The sequence below is a fragment of the Oncorhynchus clarkii genome, chromosome 29 (genome assembly GCF_045791955.1).
Source record: "Oncorhynchus clarkii lewisi isolate Uvic-CL-2024 chromosome 29, UVic_Ocla_1.0, whole genome shotgun sequence".
In the NCBI taxonomy this organism is placed as follows: Eukaryota; Metazoa; Chordata; class Actinopteri; order Salmoniformes; family Salmonidae; genus Oncorhynchus; species Oncorhynchus clarkii.
The window spans coordinates 34,269,357-34,293,386 of NC_092175.1; the positions used below are offsets into that span (position 1 = coordinate 34,269,357).

The following is a 24,030-nucleotide window of genomic DNA, read 5'->3' on the forward strand; positions in this document are numbered from 1 at the left end:
CAGAACCCACAGTGACCCAGTCTTCTGTTACCTCAGAGCCCAGTACACAGTCTTCTACTACCCCAGAACCCACAGTGACCCAGTCTTCTGCTACCCCAGAGCCCACAGTGACCCAGTCTTCTGCTACCCCAGAGCCCACTACACAGTCTTCTGCTACCCCAGAACCCACAGTGACCCAGTCTTCTGTTACCTCAGAGCCCACTACACAGTCTTCTGCTACCCCAGAACCCACAGTGACCCAGTCTTCTGCTACCCCAGAGCCCACAGTGACCCAGTCTTCTGCTACCCCAGAGCCCACTACCCAGTCTACAGTTACCCCAGAGCCAACTGCCCAGTCTTCTGCTACCCCAGAGCCCACTACCCAGTCTTCTGCTATCCCAGAGCCCACTACCCAGTCTTCTGCTACCCCAGAGCCCACTGCCCAGTCTTCTGCTACCCCAGAGCCCACAGTGACCCAGTCTTCTGCTACCCCAGAGCCCACAGTGACCCAGTCTTCTGCTACCCCAGAGCCCACTACCCAGTCTACAGCTACCCCAGAGCCAACTGCCCAGTCTTCTGCTACCCCAGAGCCCACTACCCAGTCTTCTGCTACCCCAGAGCCCACTACCCAGTCTTCTGCTACCCCAGAGCCCACTACCCAGTCTTCTGCTACCCCAGAGCCCACTACCCAGTCTTCTTCTATCCCAGAGCCCACAGTGACCCAGTCTTATGAATCACTTAGAAAACAGATGATTGAAGAGGAAAATGGTAAAGATAGTGTACCGTCAATATCAACTACACCCCTCCTGGATCTCCCTGCGAAGGCTGTCGGTAGCTTCACCATGGAGCGCACATTGCTGTTAGACACGCCTGTGTCAGTGGAAGGAGACATTTCTCCAGCTGGAGAGTCAGATGTTAAGAAGAAAGAGGGGCCGTGCGATATGAAGCGTCCTCCCAGTAGGGAGGCTGTAACTGAGGCAGAAAGGCCTCTGTGGGCTACTTTAGAGGAGGAAACTAAGGAGAAGGGGCCAGAGGGAGTAGGCATGAGCACATTGGAGCCAACAAAGAATACCTTGCAAACAGGGTAAGTTACTGGGGGTTGAACACATCACAGCATGGCATTAAGTGTCTGTGAGGCACATTTACACTAGACATGCATAATTGTGGTGGTGTTGACATTTTAAAAATGTTGTAATGCTCGCCAACAAGTGCCAATAACACTGCGTTTAGGCTATAACTTTTCTGGAGACTAGTCATTTTCCCCATATTAGAAGTCATTACCTATGGATCATGACTCTATGGATTCCAGTCCTTCTGTTGGTTTCAGATTAGTGTCCAATCAAGTGTGTCATTTCATATCTGTATCCGTGGCAGCCCATCTAGACAGGTGTCTGTAACAGAGATCTACATTACTGAGTTTCCTCCCATCTCCCTCCGAGTAAAATAGAGAAACATACATTTACTTTCACTGTGACAGTTCAGGAGCCTTTGACACACCATCGACTGAGGAGGCCCAATTCACCCTTCTAAGAAAAATAGATTGTATCTGGAAAAATGTGCTGTTGTCCACACTGAGTGTGAGGAAGGTGCATGTCAGTCAGGTTCTTCCATGTTCTGCCCAGGACATCCCAACAATGAGCAGCAGGTAGATCCAGTGTTGAAGAAGAGCGCTGAGAGAACATTGGAGGTGTTGGAAGATGAGCAGGTTTTGGACAGGCTGCTGTAGCTGTACAGGAGGAGGGTCTTGATGTTGATGTCTTCATGAGAGCATTAGTGGGTGCCCTGTACATTTTAGTCATTTAGCAGATGCTCTTATCAAGAGCGACTTACAGGAGCAATTAGAGTTAAGTGCCTTGCTCCAGGGGCACATTGGCAGATTGTTCACCTAGTCTGTTCGGGGACACAAACCAGCGACCTTTCGGTTACTGGCCCAACGCTCTTAACCACTAGGCTACCTACCGCCTGTACAGAGGGTAACTCTGAGAGGCAACCGAGGCTTACTCAGCTTTGTCAGCTTTGATCAGCATGGCCACAGACATTTTAGGGACATTTAGTACCCTTGCTTGTAAAAGCATGTTAGCAATAAGATCCAAAGCTTGAATAACAAAAAGTTTGTTTAAACCATTTTTTGTGTATAAAGATTGGATGGAAATATGAACAAGTAGTAGGTGTCCAACTATGTCACCTTGAAATGTGTCTTAAAGTCTGCATCTTCCATGCCTGCTGTAAATGTAACCTAAAAACATAGTTCAAATATCCCCATTCTCTAGTTATGAGACCTTGACTTCCATACTTCAGCCATCTGGACCAATGTCTAATGACAACGTGGTCTCAGAGCATTTCGTATTATTCTGTACGTAAATCAGAGAGCCGCCATTTAGTAGTTTCGTATGGTATGTTTTAATTTGTGGATATCCATCATCCATTTCGTATGCTATGAATTACAATTTGTATTATTTGTTATAAATTGCAATTTGTATTATTTGTTACGAATTGCAATTCATATAATTTGTTACAAATTGTAATTCGTACATAATTTAACGAATTTGCAACACGTATGATATGTTATGAAATTCCAATTTGTTGTGCCTAATGTTAGCTCGCAGTGGCTAAGTGGCTAACGCTAATGTTAGCTAGCTGGCTAGCGTAAGCTAGGCCAGGGGTTAAGGTTAGGGTTAGGAGTTAAGTTAAAGGGTTAAGGTTAGGGGACGGGTTTGCTAAAAGGGTTAAGGTTAGGGTTAGGGGAAGATTTAACTAATGCTAAGTAAACAGCAAAAAAATAAACGTTCTCTCACTGTCAACTGCGTTTATTTTCAGCAAACTTAACATGTGTAAATATTTGTATGAACATAACAAGATTTAACAACTGAGACATTAACTTCTTGCTCCTACTTGAGACGCAGATGTCTCAAGTAGGCACCTGGAAATGCAAATGCGCTACGCTAAATGCTAAATGTACTCGTTAAAACTCAAACGTTCATCAAAATACACATGCAGGGTATTGAATTAAATATTTTTAAAATGCTTTTCGGCGAAAGCATGAGAAGCTATTATCTGATAGCATGCAACACCCCAAAATGCCTGAATGCGACGTAAACAAAGATTTAGCGTAGCCGGCGCTACACAAAACGCAGAAATAAAATATAAAACATTCATTACCTTTGACGAGCTTCTTTCTTGGCACTCCTATATGCCCCATAAACATCACTATTGGGTCTTTTTTTCGATTAAATCGGTCCATGTATACCCAAAATAGCTTTCTATGGAAGCTGTGTAATTCAGAAAAAAACATTGTTTTAAAACGCAGCGTCATTTTTTAAAATTAAAAAAGTCGACGATAAACTTTCACAAAACACTTCGAAATACTTTTGTAATCTAACTTTAGGTATTAGTAAACGTTTATAATCTTTCAAAATGATTACAGGGCGATGTGTATTCAATAGCTCCTCGTCTTCAAATCAATGGCTGAAAATGTGCACTTCAAAACATCCTGGCGGAGACCGGAAGAAATTGAATCCAGTTAGTTGGATTTACCAACAAAAAACTCCCCGGAAAATGACGACAATGGTGACATCGTGTGTAGGAATTGCATGCAGGTCCATAATTAATTTTGTGCCCTTTTAACAACCCATGAAAGTGACGCATGGATATTATTTTTAGCTTTCAGTGAGCAGTTTTTCTTGCGCTTTTCGATGAAACACACAATCTGTTATAGTCACAGCCGTGATTTAACCAGTTTTAGAAACGTCAGAGTGTTTTCTTTCCACACATACTAATCATATGCATATACTATATTCCTGGCATGAGTAGCAGGACGCTGAAAAGTTGCGCGATTTTTAACAGAATGTTCGAAAAAGGAGGGGGTAGGATGAAGAGGTTTTAACTGAACAAGTTCCACAGACATGTGACTAACAGAAATTGAATAATGTGTCCCTGAACAAAGGGGGGGGGTCAAAATCAAAATTAACAGTCAGTATCTGGTGTGGCCACCAGGTGCATTAAGTACTGCAGTGCATCTCCTCCTCATGGACTGTACCAGATTTGCCCGTTCTTGCTGTGAGCTGTTACCCCACTCTTCCACCAAGGCACCTGCAAGTTCCCGGACATTTCAGGCGGGAATGGCCCTAGCCCTCACCCTCCGATCCAACAGGTCCCAGATGTGCTCAATGGGATTGAGATCCGGAGTCTTCGCTGGCCATGGCAGAACACTGACATTCCTGTCTTGCAGAAAATCACGCACAGAACGAGCAATATGGCTGGTGGCATTGTCATGCTGGAGGGTCATGTCAGGATGAGCCTGCTGGAAGGGTACTACAAGAGGGAGGAGGATGTCTTCCCTGTGACGCACAACGTTGAGATTACCTCAATGACAACAAGCTCAGTCCGATAATGCTGTGACACACCGCCCCAGACCATGACGGACCCTCCACCTCCAAATCGATCCTGCTCTAGAGTACAGGCCTCGGTGTAACGCTCATTCCTTCGACGATAAACGCGAATTCGACCATCACCCCAGGTGAGACAAAACCGTGACTCGTCAGTGAAGAGCACTTTCTGCCAGTCCTGTCTGGTACAGCGACGGTGGGTTTGTGCCCATAGGCGACATTATTACCGGTGATGTCTGGTGAGGACCTGCTTTACAACAGGCCTACAATCCCTCAGTCCAGCCTCTCTCAGCCTATTGAGGACAGTCTGTGCGTTTCTGGTGTAACTCGGGCAGTTGTTGTTGTCATCCTGTACATGTCTCGCAGGTGTGATGTTCGGATGTACCGATCCTGTGCAGGTGTTGTTACACGAGGTCTGCCACTGCGAGGACAATCAGCTGTCCATCCTGTCTCCCTGTAGCGCTGTGTTAAGCGTCTCACAGTACGGACTTGCCAATTTATTGCCCTGGCCATATCTGCAGTCCTCACGCCTCCTTGCAGCATGCCTAAGGCACGTCACGCAGATGAGCAGGGACCCTGGGCATCTTTCTTTTGGTGTTTTTCAGAGTCAGTAGAAAGACCTCTTTAGTGTCCTAAGTTTTCATAACTTTGACCTTAATTGCCTACCGTCTGTAAGCTGTTAGTGTCTTAGCGACTGTTCCACAGGTGCATGTTCATGAATTGTTAATGGGTCATTGAACAAGCATGGGAAACAGTGTTTAAACCCTTTACAATGAAGATCTGTGAAGTTATTTGGATATTTACGAATTATCTTTGAAAGACAGGGCCCTGAAAAAGGGAAGTTTCTTTTTTTGCTGAGTTTAGTTGCAAAGTACCTTAGTGGATAAGGATAAGCTTAGTGGAGACTTTGCGTTTAGCTACTGTGGCGCAAGAGATGGTTAAAGGAACCAACCAACAAAATTGAGCAAGAGGCCGAACCACTGAAGGAGACCACCAAACTACATAAAGACACTACCAAACCTCGAAAAGAGATCATCAAACCACACAAAGAGACTGCCAAACCACTGAAAGAGATCACAGAACAACTGAATGCGATCACAGAACAACCAAATGAGATCACAGAACAACTGAAAGAGATCACAGAACCACTAATAGAGATCACATAACCACTAAAGGTCACAGAACCACTGGAGGAGATCACAGAACCATTGAAGGAGATCACAGAATCACTGAATAAAATCACCTAACCACTGAAGGAGATCACAGACCACTGACGGAGATCACAGAACCCCTGAAAGAGAAGACTGTGGGTAAACCAGAGAGGGATGTGTTACCACCTCTAGAATACAAAAAGGATTCAAGAGCTGTACAGACGATTTCCCACCGCCGAGAGAAGCAGAGCTGGAGGTAATAGCTTATGAAGAGTGCTTGGAAGAAAATAAAGACGAAGCCACCCCCATCGTTAATGGCGCTAAAGCCTGTAAGGAGACGATCCAGTGTTCATTCAGATGAGTTGGAGTTTGAGATGGGCAAGAGGATACGGGCACAGTGTGGCTAGCAGAGTTTTACATACAGTAGATGGAGGGTAAGTGCCTGAGCTCCTGTCGCTCTCCGCACTACTTTCCTGCATGGTTTAATGAGGCAGATTTGATTCATGCCATAGGAATGGAGCTCTCTCAAGTTTTGACTGGCTTTGTGTCTTCAGACATTTGGAGTGGTACAGTATTTTCTTTATGCTGAGTGATCTTGTAAAGATTTCTCGTAAAGTTATTTGTCATGAACTTGTGTTTTTTATATCTTTGTGCGTAAAGTCTACTACCATGCCTGAGGAGAAAGTTGAATTGTTGGATGTTAGTGCTGAATGAGCATGTGAACTGAACCCAATGAAATGTTGTTCAGGGAATGTAACTGAACGTTACCTGATAGTGAGCTTGCCGTGTTGATGTTTACTGTTGACCGTTGTCTTTTGTCTGTGACATTGTTGAGGATTGGGTGGTCGTCTGCATTTTGGGGAATTTATTGAATTGCTATTGTAGCCATGCCAGATGGCTAACATTGATATCTCTGTTTCACAGTCCAGGGGTGTTATCTTCTTCACCACCTGCTGAACACGAGGACACACGCCCTGATGGTTTGTCCATACAGCAGGCCATGTCAGTGTTGTCCCCTCCTGCAGGACCTTTTGCCAGGACCATTGAACTGGAACCACTTCCTTGTCATCGCAGCAAAAATAAAAAATATCACTCCTCCAGTGCCTCTTCAGGAATTAGGCCTAGAAAGAGTTAGTCAAGACACGGCACCTGTTGCCAGTTGCCTTACTCCACCAAAACAAAAGAAAACTGTCCCTCCACCAGATAATACAAGTAATGAGGCAATGGCCCAAGAGAGCAGCACAGATAGCTTAACAAAGGAGACGCTTAACACTGATGCTAAAGGAAGACATTCCAAAACCACTCATCCTCGCCATGGAAACAACTTCTTCAGATAGCATTCTGGTGACAGTCAATGAGAAGGGAGCCAATGATCAGCATTGACCAGGAGGATGACAATGAGAAAGTTCTCTGTCAACTCAGTGGTCCCATGGCCTCTACCACCCTCTTAACCTGGAACATCTACTACATGTCCCAAGGTCCCTCACATAAGCCCTGCAGAACCCCCCAAAGACGACCTAAGCCTCATAAAGGAGGAAAAGTTGCTACTGGCTAATATTAGTCAGTTGGCAGAAGAAGAGACATCAGATGTACCTGTGCCTGCCCCCTGCGTCAGAAAACGCCTGATCCCCTTCTTGCATGAGGAAGACCTCTCTCTCAACCCAGAAGATCTCCCAGGGTCCGAGGCCAGTGAGGAGCAAGAGACTCCATAACCAGTAATCCCCCAGGAAGTCAGTCTAGACAGGCCTGAGTCAAACCACCTAGACCTAGATGGAAGGAAAGATCAGCAGGAAATCATTTGGGAGCCCTCTACCATAGCCACCTCTTCATCAAATAGTAACCCATCAGAGACTATTACTGACACTAGTCATGGACAGGTCCTGGAGGACCTGGTGGCAACCACTGAGAGTATGACATCAAACTCCACTGTGAACTTGACAATCCACCGAGGACAGAAACAGGGACAGATGGGGTACCTGTTGACAGAGGACTTGAAATGGACAATGGCCCGCTCTCTACCTTTCTCTGTGCCATTGCCCAAGAGGAGTGCTTGTTATTGACTGAATTAGCGGAGACAGTCTCCCATAAGAATGTGACTGAATCAGGGGTTGAGGAGGAAGAGAAGGGCCTTGAGATAGAACAGGATACCACCCTTTGCACTGTAGATTCATCAGTGGATCAACAGTAAGTTGGCAGAACAATTTGAAGTTAATCAGATCATGTCATCTGGCTCTTGTAACTACTTGCACAGTTAAAAATATTCACATTAGTCCGTGCTTAACTTTAAACAGTTTTTGTTTGTTTTGTAGGATATTCAGTAAGCTCCAAAAAATTAGGACAGTTACAATTTTGTTGTTGTTTTTGCTCTGTGCACCAGCACTTTACATTGGAAATTATACAATAACTGTGCAGACTTTCAGGGTTTTTCATCCATAAACTGTAAACTGTTTAGAAATTAAAGCACTTTTTGGACATTATTGGGACAAATTCACGTATGTGTATTAAAGTAGTAAAAAGTGAAGTATTTGGTCCCATATTCCCAGCACCCAATGACTCCATAAAGCTTGTGACTCTACAAATGAGTTGGATGCATTTGCTGTTTGTTTTGGATGTGTTTCAGATGATTTTGTGCCCAGGAGAAATTAATGGTAAATAATATGTCCTTTTGTAGTCACTTTTATTGTAGATAAGAATAGAAAATGCTTCTAAACACTACATTCGTGTGGATGCTACCATGATTATGGATCATCCTGAATGAATTGTGAATAAGGATGAGTGAGAAAGTTATAGATGCACAAATGTCATACCCCCAAGACATGTTAACCTCTCACCATTACCAATAACAGGGGAGGTTAGCATTTTTTAGGGGGTATGCTGAAGTACAGAGCCAAAACAACAACAAAAAGCTTTGTCTTTCCCAATCATTTTGGAGTGTATAACTGAAACTTGCCTTTGCTGTCCCATCGTCTTATTTCTCCTATTTCTGTCTCTATAGATCTGAGACAGCTGAGGGGGGGGGAAAGTCCAGTGACCTGGCTGTCCCAACAAGATGCTCTAAGAAAGCTTCTCAGCCATCCTCACCAGACACCACAACCCAGGGTAACATCCAGGGTAACATCCAGGGTAACTCAGGCAGTGAAGAGCCACAGACCCCAGCAGATAAGGAGGTCCCTTCTGGTCAAGCATCAGATACGGTTGTTCCTCCTCGACGCAGCAAGAAGAAACCCCTTTCTTTTCCTGTGGTCTTCCAGGAAGTTTCCCCAGAGGCCTCCACTCTCCCTGCGGACAAGGATGAAGCCCATGGGAAGGATGTGTTCGTCCTCAGCCAGGAGGTACATTTATTTTTTTACAATGAATATGTTCATGAGAATGTCACCTATAACAGGTCTCTCTCCCTCTGTTCCTCTCTCTCCTTTCTCTCCTTCACACCCTGCTCAGATGCCTGGTCCTCTGCCCAGTCCTGGTCTCGTGTCCTCCAGCAGGTCTTTACTGGAGTGGTGCCAGGTGGTTACACAGGGTTATAAGGGAGTGAAGGTCACTAATTTTAACACCTCCTGGCGTAATGGTCTGGCTTTCTGTTCCATCCTACACCACTTCTATCCCGACAAGATGTAAGCACTTAATCACTAATCAGATAAATCATCCACAATATTCGATCCTAGTCTGAATGTGAAATGTCGAGCAACTTTATTAGTAGTCCATGCATGTACTTTAAACCCACCCATACAGCTGAATGTAGGAGAGGTAGAATTATCCCATCTCCTTACAGGAAATAGGGTAGAAGTTCTCACAAAATAGTAGAAAATGTCCTCTCCGTCCTTCTATTAACTACTGGTGTTTTTTCTTAGAGCTTTTGAGGCACTGGAACCCAACGATATCAAGTTAAACAACAAGAAGGTGAAAATGTCAATGAGCTTATTGATGACATATTTACATAATTATACATAATGTCTATAAGGAACACAGAAGTTGTTGTTTTTTGTCCTGACTATTCCCTCTCCCACAGGCCTTTGATGGCTTCGCTGCGCTGGGCATCTCCCGACTGCTGGAGCCCTCAGACATGGTGCTGCTCTCTGTGCCAGACCGCCTGATCATCATGACTTACCTGAGTCAGATCCGCACCCACTTTACGGGGCAGGAGCTGAGTGTTCTTCAGATAGAGCACAACAGCAGCCAGTCCAGCTATGCAGTGACTGAGCCCAGTGAGGGTTCTGATGTGGATGCTGCTGCTCGCTTCTGTGCCCGCAAGTTACAGGAAGGTAGCATCTCCCTGGAGGACAGTCCTACAGAACAGGCGCCCAATGGGAGCCTAGTGCCACCCCCCCGGACTAAACGAGTGACAAAAGTGGAAGAGAAGGGAAGCGTAGCTGGGGATTTTGATGGGGGAACGGGAGAGACACAGACCCCCGTGCCTCCACCCAGGTCACACACCTCTGCAGCCAAATCAGGATTTGGTCACGTAAGAGACGCCGACCTGGTGAAGAAAAGGCGCTTGCGGCTGAAGAGTGAGTCCATGGATGAAGGGGATGTGGTGGAGCAGCAGAGTAGCACATCTAAGAGCACAGAGGTACATGCTGAATACTTTCCCAGCTTTTAAAACTGTTTTCTTGTATTTGAACAGAGATTAATGTTCAATTAATGTGCTAATGTTTTGCTATTTAAACCAGGCCATGTTTCTCTTTACCTATCATGTCTATTGTGTTTGTGTCTCCTGTCCAGTCAGCTGAAAGTGTATCAGACAGAGAAGTGAAGAATGTCTCCTCAGAATCCGGTAGGAGGTTTACCGGGAGATTTTTACCTGAACTGAATGAGCAGACAACAGAAAAGGACAATGCGTAAAGCATGATATGAAAGGCTGCATACTCTGAGTTTTTTCTATTGTTGTTGTAAATATACTAATATGCAGTCTCGCTGTTTGGTCTGTATGTAGAGTCAAGGAGCCCAGCACAAGTCCAGGAGTCCAGTGTCCCAAGCCAGGAGGAGGATACTCTGGTCAGTTCAAACCTTTGCCTTGACTTCACATTATTATCCACTTGACTGTTTATATTTGTTTTTCTCTTTTGGTTTAGGCCACCTTCTCTCTCTCTCTGTTTAGCTTAAAGGCCCAGTAGTGTCAAAAATCTGATTTGCTGTGTTTTATATACACTGAGTCTACAAAACATTATGAACACCTGCTCTTTCCATGATGTAGACTGACCAGATGAATCCAGGTGAAAGCTATGATCCCTTATTGATATTACTTGTTAAATCAAATTCAATCAATGAAGGGGAGGAGACAGGTTAAAGAAGGATTTTTAAGCCTTGAGACAATTGAGAAATGAATTGTGTATGTGTGCCATTCAGAGAGTGAATGGGCAAGACAACATTTCAAGTGCCTTTGAACGGGGTATGGTAGTTGGTGCCAAGCACACCGTTTTGAGTGTGTCAAGAACTGCAACGCTGCTGGGTTTTTCACACTCAACTGTTTCCCATGTGTATCAAGAATGGTCCACCACCCTGGACATTGAGCCAACTTGACACTGTGGGAAGCATTGGAGTCAACATGGATTTCTCTTCTCCTTTATTCCTGTTTCTCCCTCTAATCTCCTGACCGTTTTCTCTTTGTCGTCTATGTTCATCTGTGTGTCTGTCCTTGCATGTCCGTTTTGGCAATGTGTGTCGCTGTGTCTTCATGGTCCACGTCTGCAGGACACCAGTCAGTATGTGCTGAGTGAGCTGCAAGCCCTGGAGACTGAACAGAAGCACATCGACAACCGAGCAGGCATCGTGGAGAGGAGACTCAGAAGACTGATGGAATCAAGTGAGAAACAGAACAATATAAAAAAGTGGCTGTAAATCTAACAGGAAGTGCCAGGCTTACCTTTACGTGTGCTTATCAAAGGCCACAGATTACTTGTCTCAGTAGATATAACAGGGTCTAACCTCTGAGGTGCCATGTGTTGTGTCCTTGCTCCAGGTAGCGACCGTGACGAGGAAGAGAAACTGATCCAGGAGTGGTTCACTCTGGTCAACAAGAAGAACGCCCTGATCAGGAGACAGGATCATCTGGAGCTGCTGTAAGACATAACACACCACTCACACATCTATTATTCTTAAGAATACGTAACATGATTATATAACTAGGAAATGGTTTGAACTGAAATGCGCCATATTATGTTCTGTGTGTGTGCCCAGCAGACAGCAGCTAATTGAATGTATTGTATTTAACAGGCAGGAGGAGCAGGACTTGGAGAAACGATTTGAACTACTGAATAGAGAACTTAGAGCTATGATGGCCAATGAAGGTTAGTGAGTCCAATGCATAAACACAACCTTGTTTACATTGAACACAACCAGTGAGACGACTGTAGACCTATAGCAGTTGTGTGTGTATATATAATGACTATTATATTGTCTCTCATCCCTGAAAACAACAGAAAGGCCCACACACTTAATATGCTCCAAATTACCACCTTTATTGACAATGTTTTGATCCAGATCTGACCTGAAGAAGATCCTTGTGGTTTGAAACGTTGTCATGTTCGGTGTGTGAGCTTTTCTGTTATAATACTACATTTTTTAAGGACGTGCGTATGACCACAACTGTTCTATCTTGCCTCCTCCCCCCTCTCTTCAGAGTGGCAGAAGACTAAGGCCCAGCAGCACCGGGAGGAGCTCCTACTGCAGGAACTGGTCTCTCTGGTCAACCAGCGGGACGAGCTGGTCAGGGACTTGGACGCCAAGGAGAGAGGGTGAGTCTAGCCCATCTGTTTGTTATACAGCCATGCTTATGCAGTGTGACACACTAAGCATGCACACACATAAGCACACATATTCTACACACGTTTTAAACGATGCAGTACTGTGTGGTTGTTCATGCGTGTGTTTGTGTGTCCTCAGTGCCGTAGAGGAGGATGAGCGTTTGGAGCGGGGGCTGGAGCTTAGACGCAGGAACTTCAGCAACAAAGACAAGTGTGTGCTGCAGTGAGAGTAGGGACGACAATGACAAATAGCGCAGTGCCTTAAATACCAACCCATCTACAACTAAACCTCCTCAATCTCTGCTTCAAACCAAGCTCACTGTCACTCAGGAACCTACAATATGAAACACTCCTAGACAAACATGTCACCACATGTCACCACCAACAAATCCTTAACTGGGATTTTGGGACTGATCGTTAATAAACAATTATACCCCCGGGGGTGCTGGGGCTGTGTGCCTTCCCTTTTGGAGATACTTGAAGAAATAAATCCCTCTGTACCTTGAGGTAAGAGACTCGTGGAAGGTCGCCCATCCATGGAGTACTTTTGATTGAGAAACGAGGACCTTTCCAATTCAGTCTGTCAATGTGCCTTACTCTGTCATTCAATAGACAGAAAGCCCACTGTACAAACAGATGTGTTGTGTACTTTTAGACTGCCATGAAGCTAAGAGGTTCCGATGTATTGGCCATAATGTTTATTTTTATGTCTATAAACATCTCACTGATCTCATCAACAATATAAGAGAACTTTGCCTGAATGCTTTGGTGGAACTGGCTATGAAATGAACGGACTGGTGTTTAGACACAAAATAAATCAGTCCTCTGTGTATATAGGAGGGTTTGGTAACATCAGGCCGCTGTGTATACAGGAGGGTTTGGTAACATCAGGCCGCTGTATATACAGGAGTGTTTGGTAACATCAGGCATCTGTGTATACAGGAGTGTTTGGTAACATCAGCCCTGTGTATACAGGAGGGTTTGGTAACATCAGGCCTCTGTGTATACAGGAGGGTTTGGTAACATCAGTTCTGTGTATACAGGAGGGTTTGGTAACATCAGCTCTGTGTTTTACTTTGGACCCAGATGTTTGATGAAAGATTCAAGTTTATGAGAGTATCATGTCTTGATGACTTCTGGTGATGACTTGTAATTGTGTTTTATCAATCTTTCTATTATTTATGGATTGGACATGTGCATGAGAAATGTTTGGGTTAGGTGTGTCATATTACAAGTGGCATGAACAGTCAGATCTAACCAGAAATGAAATAAAAAGAGAATAGTGAATAAAGGTGAAACTAGTTGTAGACAGAAGCTAGTAGTCCTACTTGGAAAACATACATACCATCCTGAATATAATACTGTATGTCCCTCTATTATTCTGAGTCTCCCAAGTGGCGCAGCGGTCTAAGGCACTGCATCTCAGTGCTAAAGGTGTCACTACAGACCCTGGTTTGATACCAGGCTGTGTCACACCTGGCTGTGATTGGGTGGCACACAATTATCCCAGTGTTGTCCGAGTTAGGGTTTGGCAGGGGTAGGCCATCATTATCAATAAGAATTTGTTCTTAAGACTTGCCTAGTTAAAACAAATTTAAATGAATTACCTGGCACTGCAGATCTTTCAATGTTTTTTTTTAATTTTTAGCAAAGACCTTTATTCTCTGTCAAATTGTCTAGTATTAATAGAGTCAACATTTACCAATGGCTTGTTCGATGTTATGTGCTATTTATCATAGATGATGATTACTATTATTCATGGTGTTATTAATATTATTTTCTTCTATTTTTTTCAACTATTTCAATTTTTGTTTTGTTTTGTGCATTGTTGGAAAGGGCCCTTAAGTAAGCGTTTCATTGTTAGTCAACACTTCTTTCTTTTTTTTACGAAGCATGTGACATTTTTGGGGGGGGAGGGGTAGATCTGAAAATTTAATGATGTGTCAATAAAGTATTACTTTGTCCAAGCCTCTTTCTAAAAAGGATACGCAATGTTTTGTTTAAACCTGTGAATGATACATAATACATTTTAAGAGTTTGTTTGAATAAGTTTTCTCTAATTTGTTGTCATATTAAATGATGTGGTACTACTTCACTTTTTCGTGGATAGATGTCATTGTGGTCTGAACATATCTATTATCTTGATCTTGCACTATTATTTATTACGTTTGTGCATGAAGAATAAATACGCCTCCTTTGGTGCTTCAGAAAATGTGTATTGCAAGGAAAGAAAGTGTAATTGAACAATTAGCTGCCTACCGTAATGTAGGCATATTATTATACTGTATTTATTTTCAATGAGTTGAAAAATGTCTCTGAGAACTCTGCTGAATTCCCTCAATTGAAGGTGAGCTAAATTAACCTAAACTACTTAACGTTACTAGCTCGGAATTTGAAGTTGTTATATTATCATTAGTAGTCTATTATCAGGTCAAATCATATTCTTATTATTCATAATTTCTCAAATATTTATTAGCTAATCATTCAGTCGAATACGCTATGCTACAGCCATTGAATCTGTCTTTGAACGTTAATGGCTAGCTCGGTCCACGACATTGTTATTATATTTTAGAAATTTTGAAACATGGCAAATATTATTAATCAGTGACTGAAATTTCGCGCTACCTGATATTCACTTCCGGACTTGGAGAGCGCTCAAAGCGTTTTAGAACGCCCCTCCGAATAAAGGGGCGTGGTTTTGGCTTAACTGCGATGGGGAAAGAAAGACGCAGCTGGACATCACTCACTGACACATGCGCAAAGGGCTAGGGATGAGGACGAGTAAGCAACAAGTAAAGCGAGAACAACAAGGTAAACAAAGCTATGTTTACTTAGCAACACTAATTCTAGCTAAATTGGTTAGTCACCGAACACTTAAGTTACTTACCTAACCAACAAGCTATACAAAACATTTTGGCTCGTGAAATTGCAGGACCATTTGCCAAACTAACGTTAGCAAATTTATTTTCTGTACAATAACGTTAGCTAGCTACAACAACAAGTCTTCTTTCCTACTACGATAGCAACGCAGCTAGCTATCAAGAAGATGAGTGTGTGACCCAGACAGGGCCAAGAAAACACAGATTTCGGACACCATGAATCCTGAATAGTGAGTAAAGTTGATGTTTAGGTGTTGTTTTTGTTAGCTCCATATCTAATAACACCGATGATGTAACAAGCATTTTGTTGTATTCTTTATTCCAAGTACAAATTACAAATATCAGGCACAAATATTCGTTATACAAATGATCAACAATCAACCATTTATATCACTACAGTACATCAAACACGTCTACCGCAAATCAAAATACACAAGTAAAACAAGTGCCCTTAAATACGTAGCTAGTTACAGTAGCTAACTGCACACACAAAAACATGAGATGTTTTTCTGAGTGAAAACAAATGTAGCTAGCTAACTAGCTACTGTTAGCTTGCTAACGTTAAATGCTGGCGTCATCTTTTGTTTATGTACTAGCTCGCTCTGTGCCTTACATCTGCCACCATATCGGGTTGTTTTGGTACAATGTTGTCATGATCATAGCAAAAGCAATGCTGACAAAACAATGTATAATATTGTTGATCTAGTTAGTTGTCTCTTGCAACGTTCTATATTTAAGCAATAATGCCCGAGGAGGTGTGTTGTGTGTGTGTGTATATATGGCCAATAAACCACGGCTAACACGGAACCCAAACCGGCTGGGGCGTGCGCTATCGTGCATTAATTTATTTTGTAATGACATTAATTTGGCAACAGGTCGAAAAGCATTGAATCTGTATGGCTAGTTAGCTTGCACTTGCTAGCTAATTTGCCCTATTTAGCTAGCTTGCTGTTGATAGCTAATTTGTCCTGGGATATAAACATTGAGTTGTTATTTTGCCTGAAATGCACAAGGTCCTCTACTCTGACAATTAATCCACACACAAAACGACCGGCCGAATCGTTTCTAGTCATCTCTACTGTATTTATTTTGCTCCTTTGCACCCCAGTATCTCTACTTTGCACACTCATCTACTGTCAAATCTACCATTCCAGTGTTTTAATTGCTATATTGTATTTGCTTTGCCACCATGGCCTATTTATTGCCTTTACCTCCCTTATCTCACTTCATTTGCTCACATTGTATATAGACTTATTTTTCTACTGTATTATTGACTGTATGCTTGTTTTACTCCATGTGTAACTCTGTGGTGTTATGTGTCGAACTGCTTTGCTTTATTTTGGCCAGGTCGCAGTTGTAAATGAGAACTTGTTCTCAACTTGCCTACCTGGTTAAATAAAATCTCTCCTACCTTCCAGGCTTTTTCAACTTAAAGCTTATATAGTGATTGGCATCTACACTTTCATAGTATTACCACGACAACCGGAAAATTATTGATGTTCATTTGATGAATTTATTCATAGTATTTCATCCTTCCACAAGATGTAGTCCTGAAACAAATCTAGGGTTGCTACCAAGCCGGCTGGTCGTTCGTTCTATTGGTTCGGTTGCCAGAGCTGCGACCCAGTCGTTCAGTCTTTTTGTTCTGTATCTATGGACGCGACCCAGTCGTTCAATCTAAATGTTACATTGCCGTACTGGCTGGCAACGTTCTTATCCCTTGCTAGCTAGACAACTACTGCTAATTTAGTCACGTCAAACAGTGCAGACAGAATAACAACAGTAGCTGCATTTGTTTAAGCTGTTTTCTAGTGACATTTATTTGGCTACATCCATAACAATGAGCTAATGAGGCACAATTCCGTCTGGTGTAGAAAACGTGCTCTCTCTTCAGGACACTGTTGTTCATAGGAGCTAGCCAACAACACAGCTAACACAATCACTTCAGACTGAAGCTGGAAAGACTGCAAACTAACTGCACTTCGTTTCGATTGACCTTGTTTCAATTGACATTACTTTGTATATATCCATAAAAATTATGCCAGCTGATTCATGATTTTGACTGGCTGAGAAATGCTGCCTGCCTCTCTCGTCCAGACTCCCGACCCCTAAAGGTTCAGTAATCTGGGACAGTTGGAGATCGATTTTGATTATTGAAACAATGTTGCAAACGTCAGGGAGACTGTGAGAGCAAGGTTTATACAAATCTCTGCTGTTAAACTAAATGTTAGTCTAAAAAAAGTGTGAGATAATGTCTAGATGCTTTTTATAGTGGAGATCAAGTTTATAACTTTCCTGCCTGGGCTGATGAGACAGTGGATTGCGCAGTTAGATGGAACAGAGTAAGTAGGCATTTTAACGTCAGATTTAGCCGGTAGTAATTTGTGGATTAGGCACCGGCTGGAATGCTCTTTTAACCAATCAGCATTCAGGGCTCGACCCACCAAGTTTATAATTGACATTTTCCTCTTTGACATTTCTTTGCACACCCTTGCAACTGTAGCTATAATAACATAGCTAATTTCAGATGGAAATGACAGCATTGCATATGAACTTAGCCTAACTCCCCAGAGACCCAGATGAAAGTCAATGCTGGGGGCTTGATTGAATAGATTTGTTAGTTTGTTATTTAATGTTCCCTAACCTGGTTTCCCCCTAGTGACTACCTGTTCAAGCTGCTTCTGATTGGTGATTCAGGGGTGGGAAAGTCCTGCCTCCTGCTTCGATTTGCGGTAAGAACTATCCGTGTTCAGTGTTACTGGCATTTTGATCAGTCTTCAGCTTTACATCAACGTTTGGATGGATACTGTGTGTCCATTTGTTGATTAAAGCTATGTTTTTTAATTTTTTATGATGCATTTCAGGATGACACCTACACGGAAAGTTTCATAAGCACCATCGGCGTGGACTTCAAAATCCGAACTATTGAATTGGACGGCCGGACCATCAAACTACAGATTGTGAGTTGAGTCAGCAGCTCTGGCAGCTGTCCTGGGAAGTTTAATTGCAGTTCATGCTTTCATGTAGTGCGTTTAACTTATATATTTTAAATTGTCTTTAGTGGGACACTGCTGGTCAGGAGCGGTTTCGCACCATCACCTCCAGCTATTACAGAGGAGCCCATGGTATCATCGTTGTCTATGATGTAACAGATCAGGTTAGTGACGCCCCTCCACAAAGAACATTAATTAACATCTATGAGTCAACCTGCATTTATTGACAACACGTAACTGAGGTATTTTCTCTTTCTAGGAGTCTTACAACAATATAAAGCAGTGGCTGCAGGAGATTGGCCGCTATGCCAGCGAGAATGTCAACAAGCTGCTGGTGGGTAACAAGTGTGACCTCACCACCAAGAAGGTAGTAGACTACACGACAGCCAAGGTGAGTCCTCAGGAAACGTGGACTCTCATACAGATTAACCACAGTATTTGGGTATATTATACTCTGTAGCCTTAGTTTGTTGTAGTTTACATCGGGGCCCAAAATGTACTTTTTGTCTACCAGCCACTGTGGCAGGTAAATTAAGAAAATATACCAGCCACTCAAATATTTTCACCAGTCAATTTTTTGGGGGCCATAAACACACAAAAAAACAGATCACCATGCTTTGTAATGTTTCTAAAACAAGAAATGTAAGAAGTAATGTGGTATATTGCTCAATTTAATTTCGTTTTTTGTGACGTGAGTCTTTTAAATCAAAATATCAGACATTTTTTTATCTGCCCCTTTAAGGGTGGGACATTACCGTGGTAACAGGAAATTAGTAGTGTCTGAGATTTTTGATCTGACTATAGAGCGTGTCTTCACTATCAGTTGAAGCAGCAGACTCAAACTAACATTGAAAAACAACTGAGCTTGAGGACTAAGTCTCACTTTGTAGATTTGTTTAGGGTAAATTAGACCAGCTTTTATGCCTGTGCACAGCGCCTCAAAATGAATCTATCAGCACTTCAGTGTGTGCACAGCTCCCCTGCAAGGCAATGTTGATGCGTGAGGAGGGGTATAGGATTCTTATTTCTTTGTGTGATTAGCAGCTATTAAACAAAACGCAGAAATACTTTGAAAACAGCTACTGCTGCATTTTTCATACTTTACTTTTCACACTTTTTTTATTTGTGAATGTAACGCTCGCATTGTAGAACCCTGCAAATTGACCACTCGCCAGCATGGCTGGGGAAATAGACATTCTTACCCGCTAGTACCTAAATCTACCTGCGTTTGGCGGTTGCTCAGTTTATGCCCTGGTCGACATGCTCAATTATCAACCCTTGGGACACATTATTACTTGCAATTGAAGCACCCTACTACTGCAGTCAGACTGGTGATTGACCCATCTCATTCTCCTCAAACAGGAATTTGCTGACTCCCTATCCATCCCCTTCCTGGAGACCAGTGCGAAGGACGCAACTAACGTGGAGCAATCCTTCATGACCATGGCGGCTGAGATTAAGAAGCGCATGGGGCCCGGGGCCCCGGCAGGAGGAGAGAAGCACAACCTGAAGATTGACAGCACTCCAGTGAGGCAGTCTGGGGGAGGATGCTGTTAGGACGGTCCTGCCCTCTCCTCTCACCCCCAGAGGCCCATGAGTAGAGTAACAGTATTGGGTTGAAGTTGGGGTACTTCTGACAACAGGAAAATATGGTGGTGGGATCTTCAAGAACTGGCTGACATTTTTTACCTCTTGACCAATGCCCATAATTGAGTGAGTAAGAAAGTTTTGTGCTGAAGGAATAGTCCCCCCTCAACTCTTTTTAAAAAAATAAGAAAAAAATTCAACGATATGCACAGAAGTGGAAATATCTTAATAAAAAAAATGTGATATGGCATAACTGATGATTGTAACTAATCCAGCACTTTCTGTCTCTCATAATATGTATCACAGATTTTTTTTTAACACACATATATGTGTGTGATTGAAAGAAATCATGGATGTTCTTTCAACTATGGTTGATTATATTACTTAAGTAATAAGGCCTGTGGAGGTGTGGTAAATGGCCAATATACCACGACTAAGGGCTGTTCTTATGCACAAGGCAATGCGGAGTGCCTGGACACCACCCTCAGCCATGGTATATTGGCCATAAATCATTGGGCCCGTGCACACAAACACGATATAGGGCTGCTGTTGAGGAAAAGGAGAGGACATGGTGAAGTCAAAACAGTTTTCGCAACCTGGGGACCACGTGGTAAATGGAAACCTGCCATCATGGTGTCCACATCTTTAATGTCTGATTTAATCATTGTTATATGATACTATTATTACATGGTGGTTTTATTACTGTTATGTTTGTTTGTTTTTGATTCTCTGTTTTCTAATCTAGAATGTGTATAATCAATTATGTTGTTGTTACCTAATGATTGAGTGCATAACCGAAGGCTGACAGCATTTGGTTCTTTCTGGAGTGGAAGCCGGCTATAAACAGGAGGGAATTAAGGCATGTCCAATACTTGAGCATTTCATTTGACCTCACATCAATTCAGAATGCTGCTGTTCCATCACAGCTTTACATGTTTCCTATACTATATGGGCAACCTCTGGTTGGTGTCTGACAACTTCCCTTTCATTATTACAGTACTAGCCAGGGGCGGCTCTAGCAGATGCTCTTATCCAGATCAAATACACACATAACATATTTAACTGACAGAGGTATTGAACTGCCCATTGTTCAGCACAGCAAGCAATTAATGTTAAGTGCCTTGCTCAAGGGCACATTGACAGATTATTCACTTAGTCGGTTCAGGAATTCCAACAAGCAACTTTGCGGTTACTGGGCCGACGCTCATAACCGCTAGGCTACCTGCTGCCTGTAGGGCACTGGTCCAAAGTACTGCACTTAATAGTTTGCCACCCTGCAGCAAAACAATATAGGCCCCCTCTTACAGTGAAGTGAAAAATTTTACTTATTAAAGTTCATTTTCTGTCGTTCTACATATTTTGCCATGGGACTTTGAGAAAATGTTGCAGTTTTAAAGCACGTTTTCTGCTATTCTACATATTTTGCCATGGGATGGAGAGAGATTTTTGCAGTTTCAAAGCTAATTTCCTGTAATTCTACACATTTTGTAATGACATGCCATGTTAATATGGTCTGAGTGAGAATAACGAAATCAATGGGGGCCCCCTGGAGGTCAGGTTCCCTGCACACTTGCCCGGTCATGATTACTACAAGTTTAGATAGCTGGCTAGACTAACTACCAATCTAACAATTGTTAGCTGTCATGGCTAATTGATTGACTGTCAGTGAGAGACATAACAAGAGAAAAAGTAACACAAGCACATTTTGAAATTTCACCAGGTGTTTTCTACTATTGTTACTCTCAAAAGTAAATTGAGACCTGACTGAGTTCCTGATTTAAAAATATATATTTGGTCGTGGGGGCCCTAAGCAACCACGTCGCTTATGCCTGGAACCGGCCCTGTTACTAGCTCAACCATGCCATTAGTCTCCATGATCCAGCATTAAAGGAAGGTTAGATTTTGGTATGTGTTGAAATGAATTTTTTTGGAGAGTATGGCACACATAGCCTACCCCAGTTAGGCTTTGTTTGATTGTATTGTTTTCATGTTTGAATGTTTGCTTCAACTTTAACTGCAGATGTCTATGCTTAATGATCATTATAGAGGGAGAGCGAGACAGAGGACCGAAGAGAACACCAGCATCTCAAATTAGTATGGGGATTACAACAAGAGAAACTTTTGCTGTCCTGAATAAATACTGTAGAACTGGGTCTGGCTGGGAATTCCACATGCCTTTAAGCATCACCATTGATATCCAATGCCTTTTTGATAAAGGTGTTAATTGCGGTTGAATGGTAAGCAACATACCAGGGGAAGGTAGAAGAGTTTTTTTATTGAGTAAAATCTGTTTGTTAGCGGACCGATCAGGCTTCCTTAATCTATACACTAAAAGTATGTGGACACCCCTTCAAATTTGTAGATTCGGCTATTTCAGCCACACCAATTGCTGTCAGGTGTATAAAATCGAGCACCCAGCCATGCAATCTCCATAGACAAACATTGACAGTAGCATGGCCTGTACTGAAGAGCTCTGTAACTATCAATGTGTCACCGTCATAGGATGCTACTTTTCCAACAAGTCAGTTTGTCGCATTTCTGCCCTGCTAGAGCTTCACAGGTCGACTGTAAGTGCTGATATTGTGAAATGGAAACATCTAGGAGCAACAACGACTCGGCCGCGATGTGGTAGGCCACACAAGCTCACAGAATGGGACAGCTGAAGTGCGTGGCATGTAAACATCATCTGTCCTCGGTTGCAAGACACTACCGAGTTCCAAACTGCACCATGAAGCACAATAATTGTTAGTCGGTAGCTTCATGAAATGGGTTTCCATGGCCTGAGCAGCCTCACACAAGCCTAAAATCACCACGCGCAATGCCAAGTGTCAGCTGGAGTGGTGTAAAGCTCGCCGCCATTGGACTCTGGAGTAGTGGAAAAGCATTCTCTGGAGTGATGAATCACGCTTTACCATCTGGCAGTCTGACGGACGAATTTGGGTTAGGAGGATGCCAGGAGAACGCTACCTGCCCCAATACATAGTGCCAACTGTAAAGTTTGGTGGTGGAGGAATAATGGTTTGGGGCTGTTTTTCATGCTCGGGCTAGGCCCCTTAGTTCAAGTGATGGGCAATCTTAATGCTACAGCATACACTTACATTCTAGACGATTCTGTGCTTCCAACTTTGTGGCAGTTTGGGGAAGGCCCTTTCCTGTTTCAGCATGACAATGCACAAAGTGAGGTTCATACAGAAATGGTTAGTCAGGATCGGTGAGTTAAAACTAGACTGGCCTGCACAGAGCCGTGACCTCAACCCCGTCAAATACCTTTGGGATGATTTGGAACGCCAACTACGAGCCAGGCCTAATCGCCCAACCTCAGTAATGCTCTTGTGGCTGAATGGAAGCAAGTCCCAACAGCAATGTTCCAACATCTAGTGGAAAGTCATCCCAGAAGAGTGTAGGCTGTTATATTTTTATTTAACCTTTATTTAACTAGGCAAGTCAGTTAAAAACAAATTCTTATTTATAATGACAGCCTACCACGGCCAAACCCTAACCACACTGGGTCAATTGTGCACCACCCTATGGGACTCACAATCACAGCCGATTGTGATAAAGCCTGGAATCAAACCAGGGTCTGTAGTGACACCTCTAGCACGGAGTTGGAGTGTGTTAGACTGCTGCGCCACTCGGGAGTTATAGCAGCAAAGGGGGGACCAACTCCATGTTAATGGCCATGATTTTGGAATGAGATGTTTGACGATCAAGTGTCCAAAAGTATGGTCCTGTAGTGTACTAACTAATCAACATCTCTCTTAAAACTACAAATAACTTCTATCCACTAATTTAATCATTTGGCCTTTGCTAGTTATTTCTTATTTGCTGTGCACAATTTAACATGTTTTTAACGCCCAGAAGACATTGCAGTCCATAGTCATAAAGTATATTGTTATTGTTACCATTATGAGTATTGTGTTGACTCTATATATTGGTCGAGGAGGTCTTTCAGACCCTAAGATTTCTATTGAAAGTGAATGTGATACATATAATGACCAGCAGAGGTCAGAGTTAGCACAAAATACAGAACCTGGACATGAGCTATTCTGAAGCTATTATAGCATACTGATAATCCTCTTGAGCTGTACACCATCTGACATGAAATAGTTTATCAAGACAATTTACCTTCAAGCTCTCGTAGGCCTTCGCATGGCAGGGGAAGACTTGAAAACGCATGATTTCAACACAAGTATGCCAGTTGGATAATAATGATAGTTTGTTGACGCTTGATGGAGTGTGCAGGGTGTCCATTCTGTCCTGTTTACTTCTTGCCTGTTCTTTTGTAGGTAGTTTATACTGGGACACAGCAGTCCCAG

General features: G+C 42.9%; 2 protein-coding genes across 9 annotated transcripts in view; both read left to right on the forward strand.

Moving 5' to 3' along the window:
- LOC139388617 (EH domain-binding protein 1-like protein 1) overlaps positions 1–14,350 on the forward strand; it is a 39,692-nt gene extending 25,342 nt beyond the window's left edge. For 6 of the 7 annotated variants that reach the window (XM_071135380.1, XM_071135382.1, XM_071135383.1 and 3 more), the window contains 11 exons: positions 8,511–8,847; positions 8,954–9,126; positions 9,364–9,412; positions 9,522–10,082; positions 10,235–10,286; positions 10,446–10,507; positions 11,204–11,315; positions 11,472–11,571; positions 11,726–11,799; positions 12,132–12,246; positions 12,395–14,350. In XM_071135380.1, coding sequence (XP_070991481.1) covers positions 8,511–8,847; positions 8,954–9,126; positions 9,364–9,412; positions 9,522–10,082; positions 10,235–10,286; positions 10,446–10,507; positions 11,204–11,315; positions 11,472–11,571; positions 11,726–11,799; positions 12,132–12,246; positions 12,395–12,482 — 1,723 coding nt within the window. In that variant the 3' untranslated portion in view covers positions 12,483–14,350. The remainder of the gene's footprint in view (positions 1–8,510; positions 8,848–8,953; positions 9,127–9,363; positions 9,413–9,521; positions 10,083–10,234; positions 10,287–10,445; positions 10,508–11,203; positions 11,316–11,471; positions 11,572–11,725; positions 11,800–12,131; positions 12,247–12,394) is intronic. The other variant, XM_071135381.1, reaches the window with a different exon arrangement.
- A 610-nt stretch (positions 14,351–14,960) lies between these two features.
- Positions 14,961–21,866, forward strand: LOC139388618 (ras-related protein Rab-1A-like). Of its 2 annotated transcripts, XM_071135388.1 has the most exons (7): positions 14,961–15,066; positions 15,279–15,364; positions 17,794–17,866; positions 17,999–18,094; positions 18,196–18,291; positions 18,387–18,518; positions 19,490–21,866. In XM_071135388.1, the coding sequence occupies exons 2-7, from the start codon at positions 15,351–15,353 to the stop codon at positions 19,682–19,684; spliced, it is 606 nt and encodes a 201-aa protein (XP_070991489.1). In that variant the 5' UTR covers positions 14,961–15,066; positions 15,279–15,350; the 3' UTR covers positions 19,685–21,866. The 2 variants fall into 2 exon arrangements, with proteins under 2 accessions (XP_070991489.1, XP_070991488.1); XM_071135387.1 differs by having other exon boundaries at positions 14,967–15,364.
- The last annotated feature ends 2,164 nt before the right edge of the window (positions 21,867–24,030 follow it).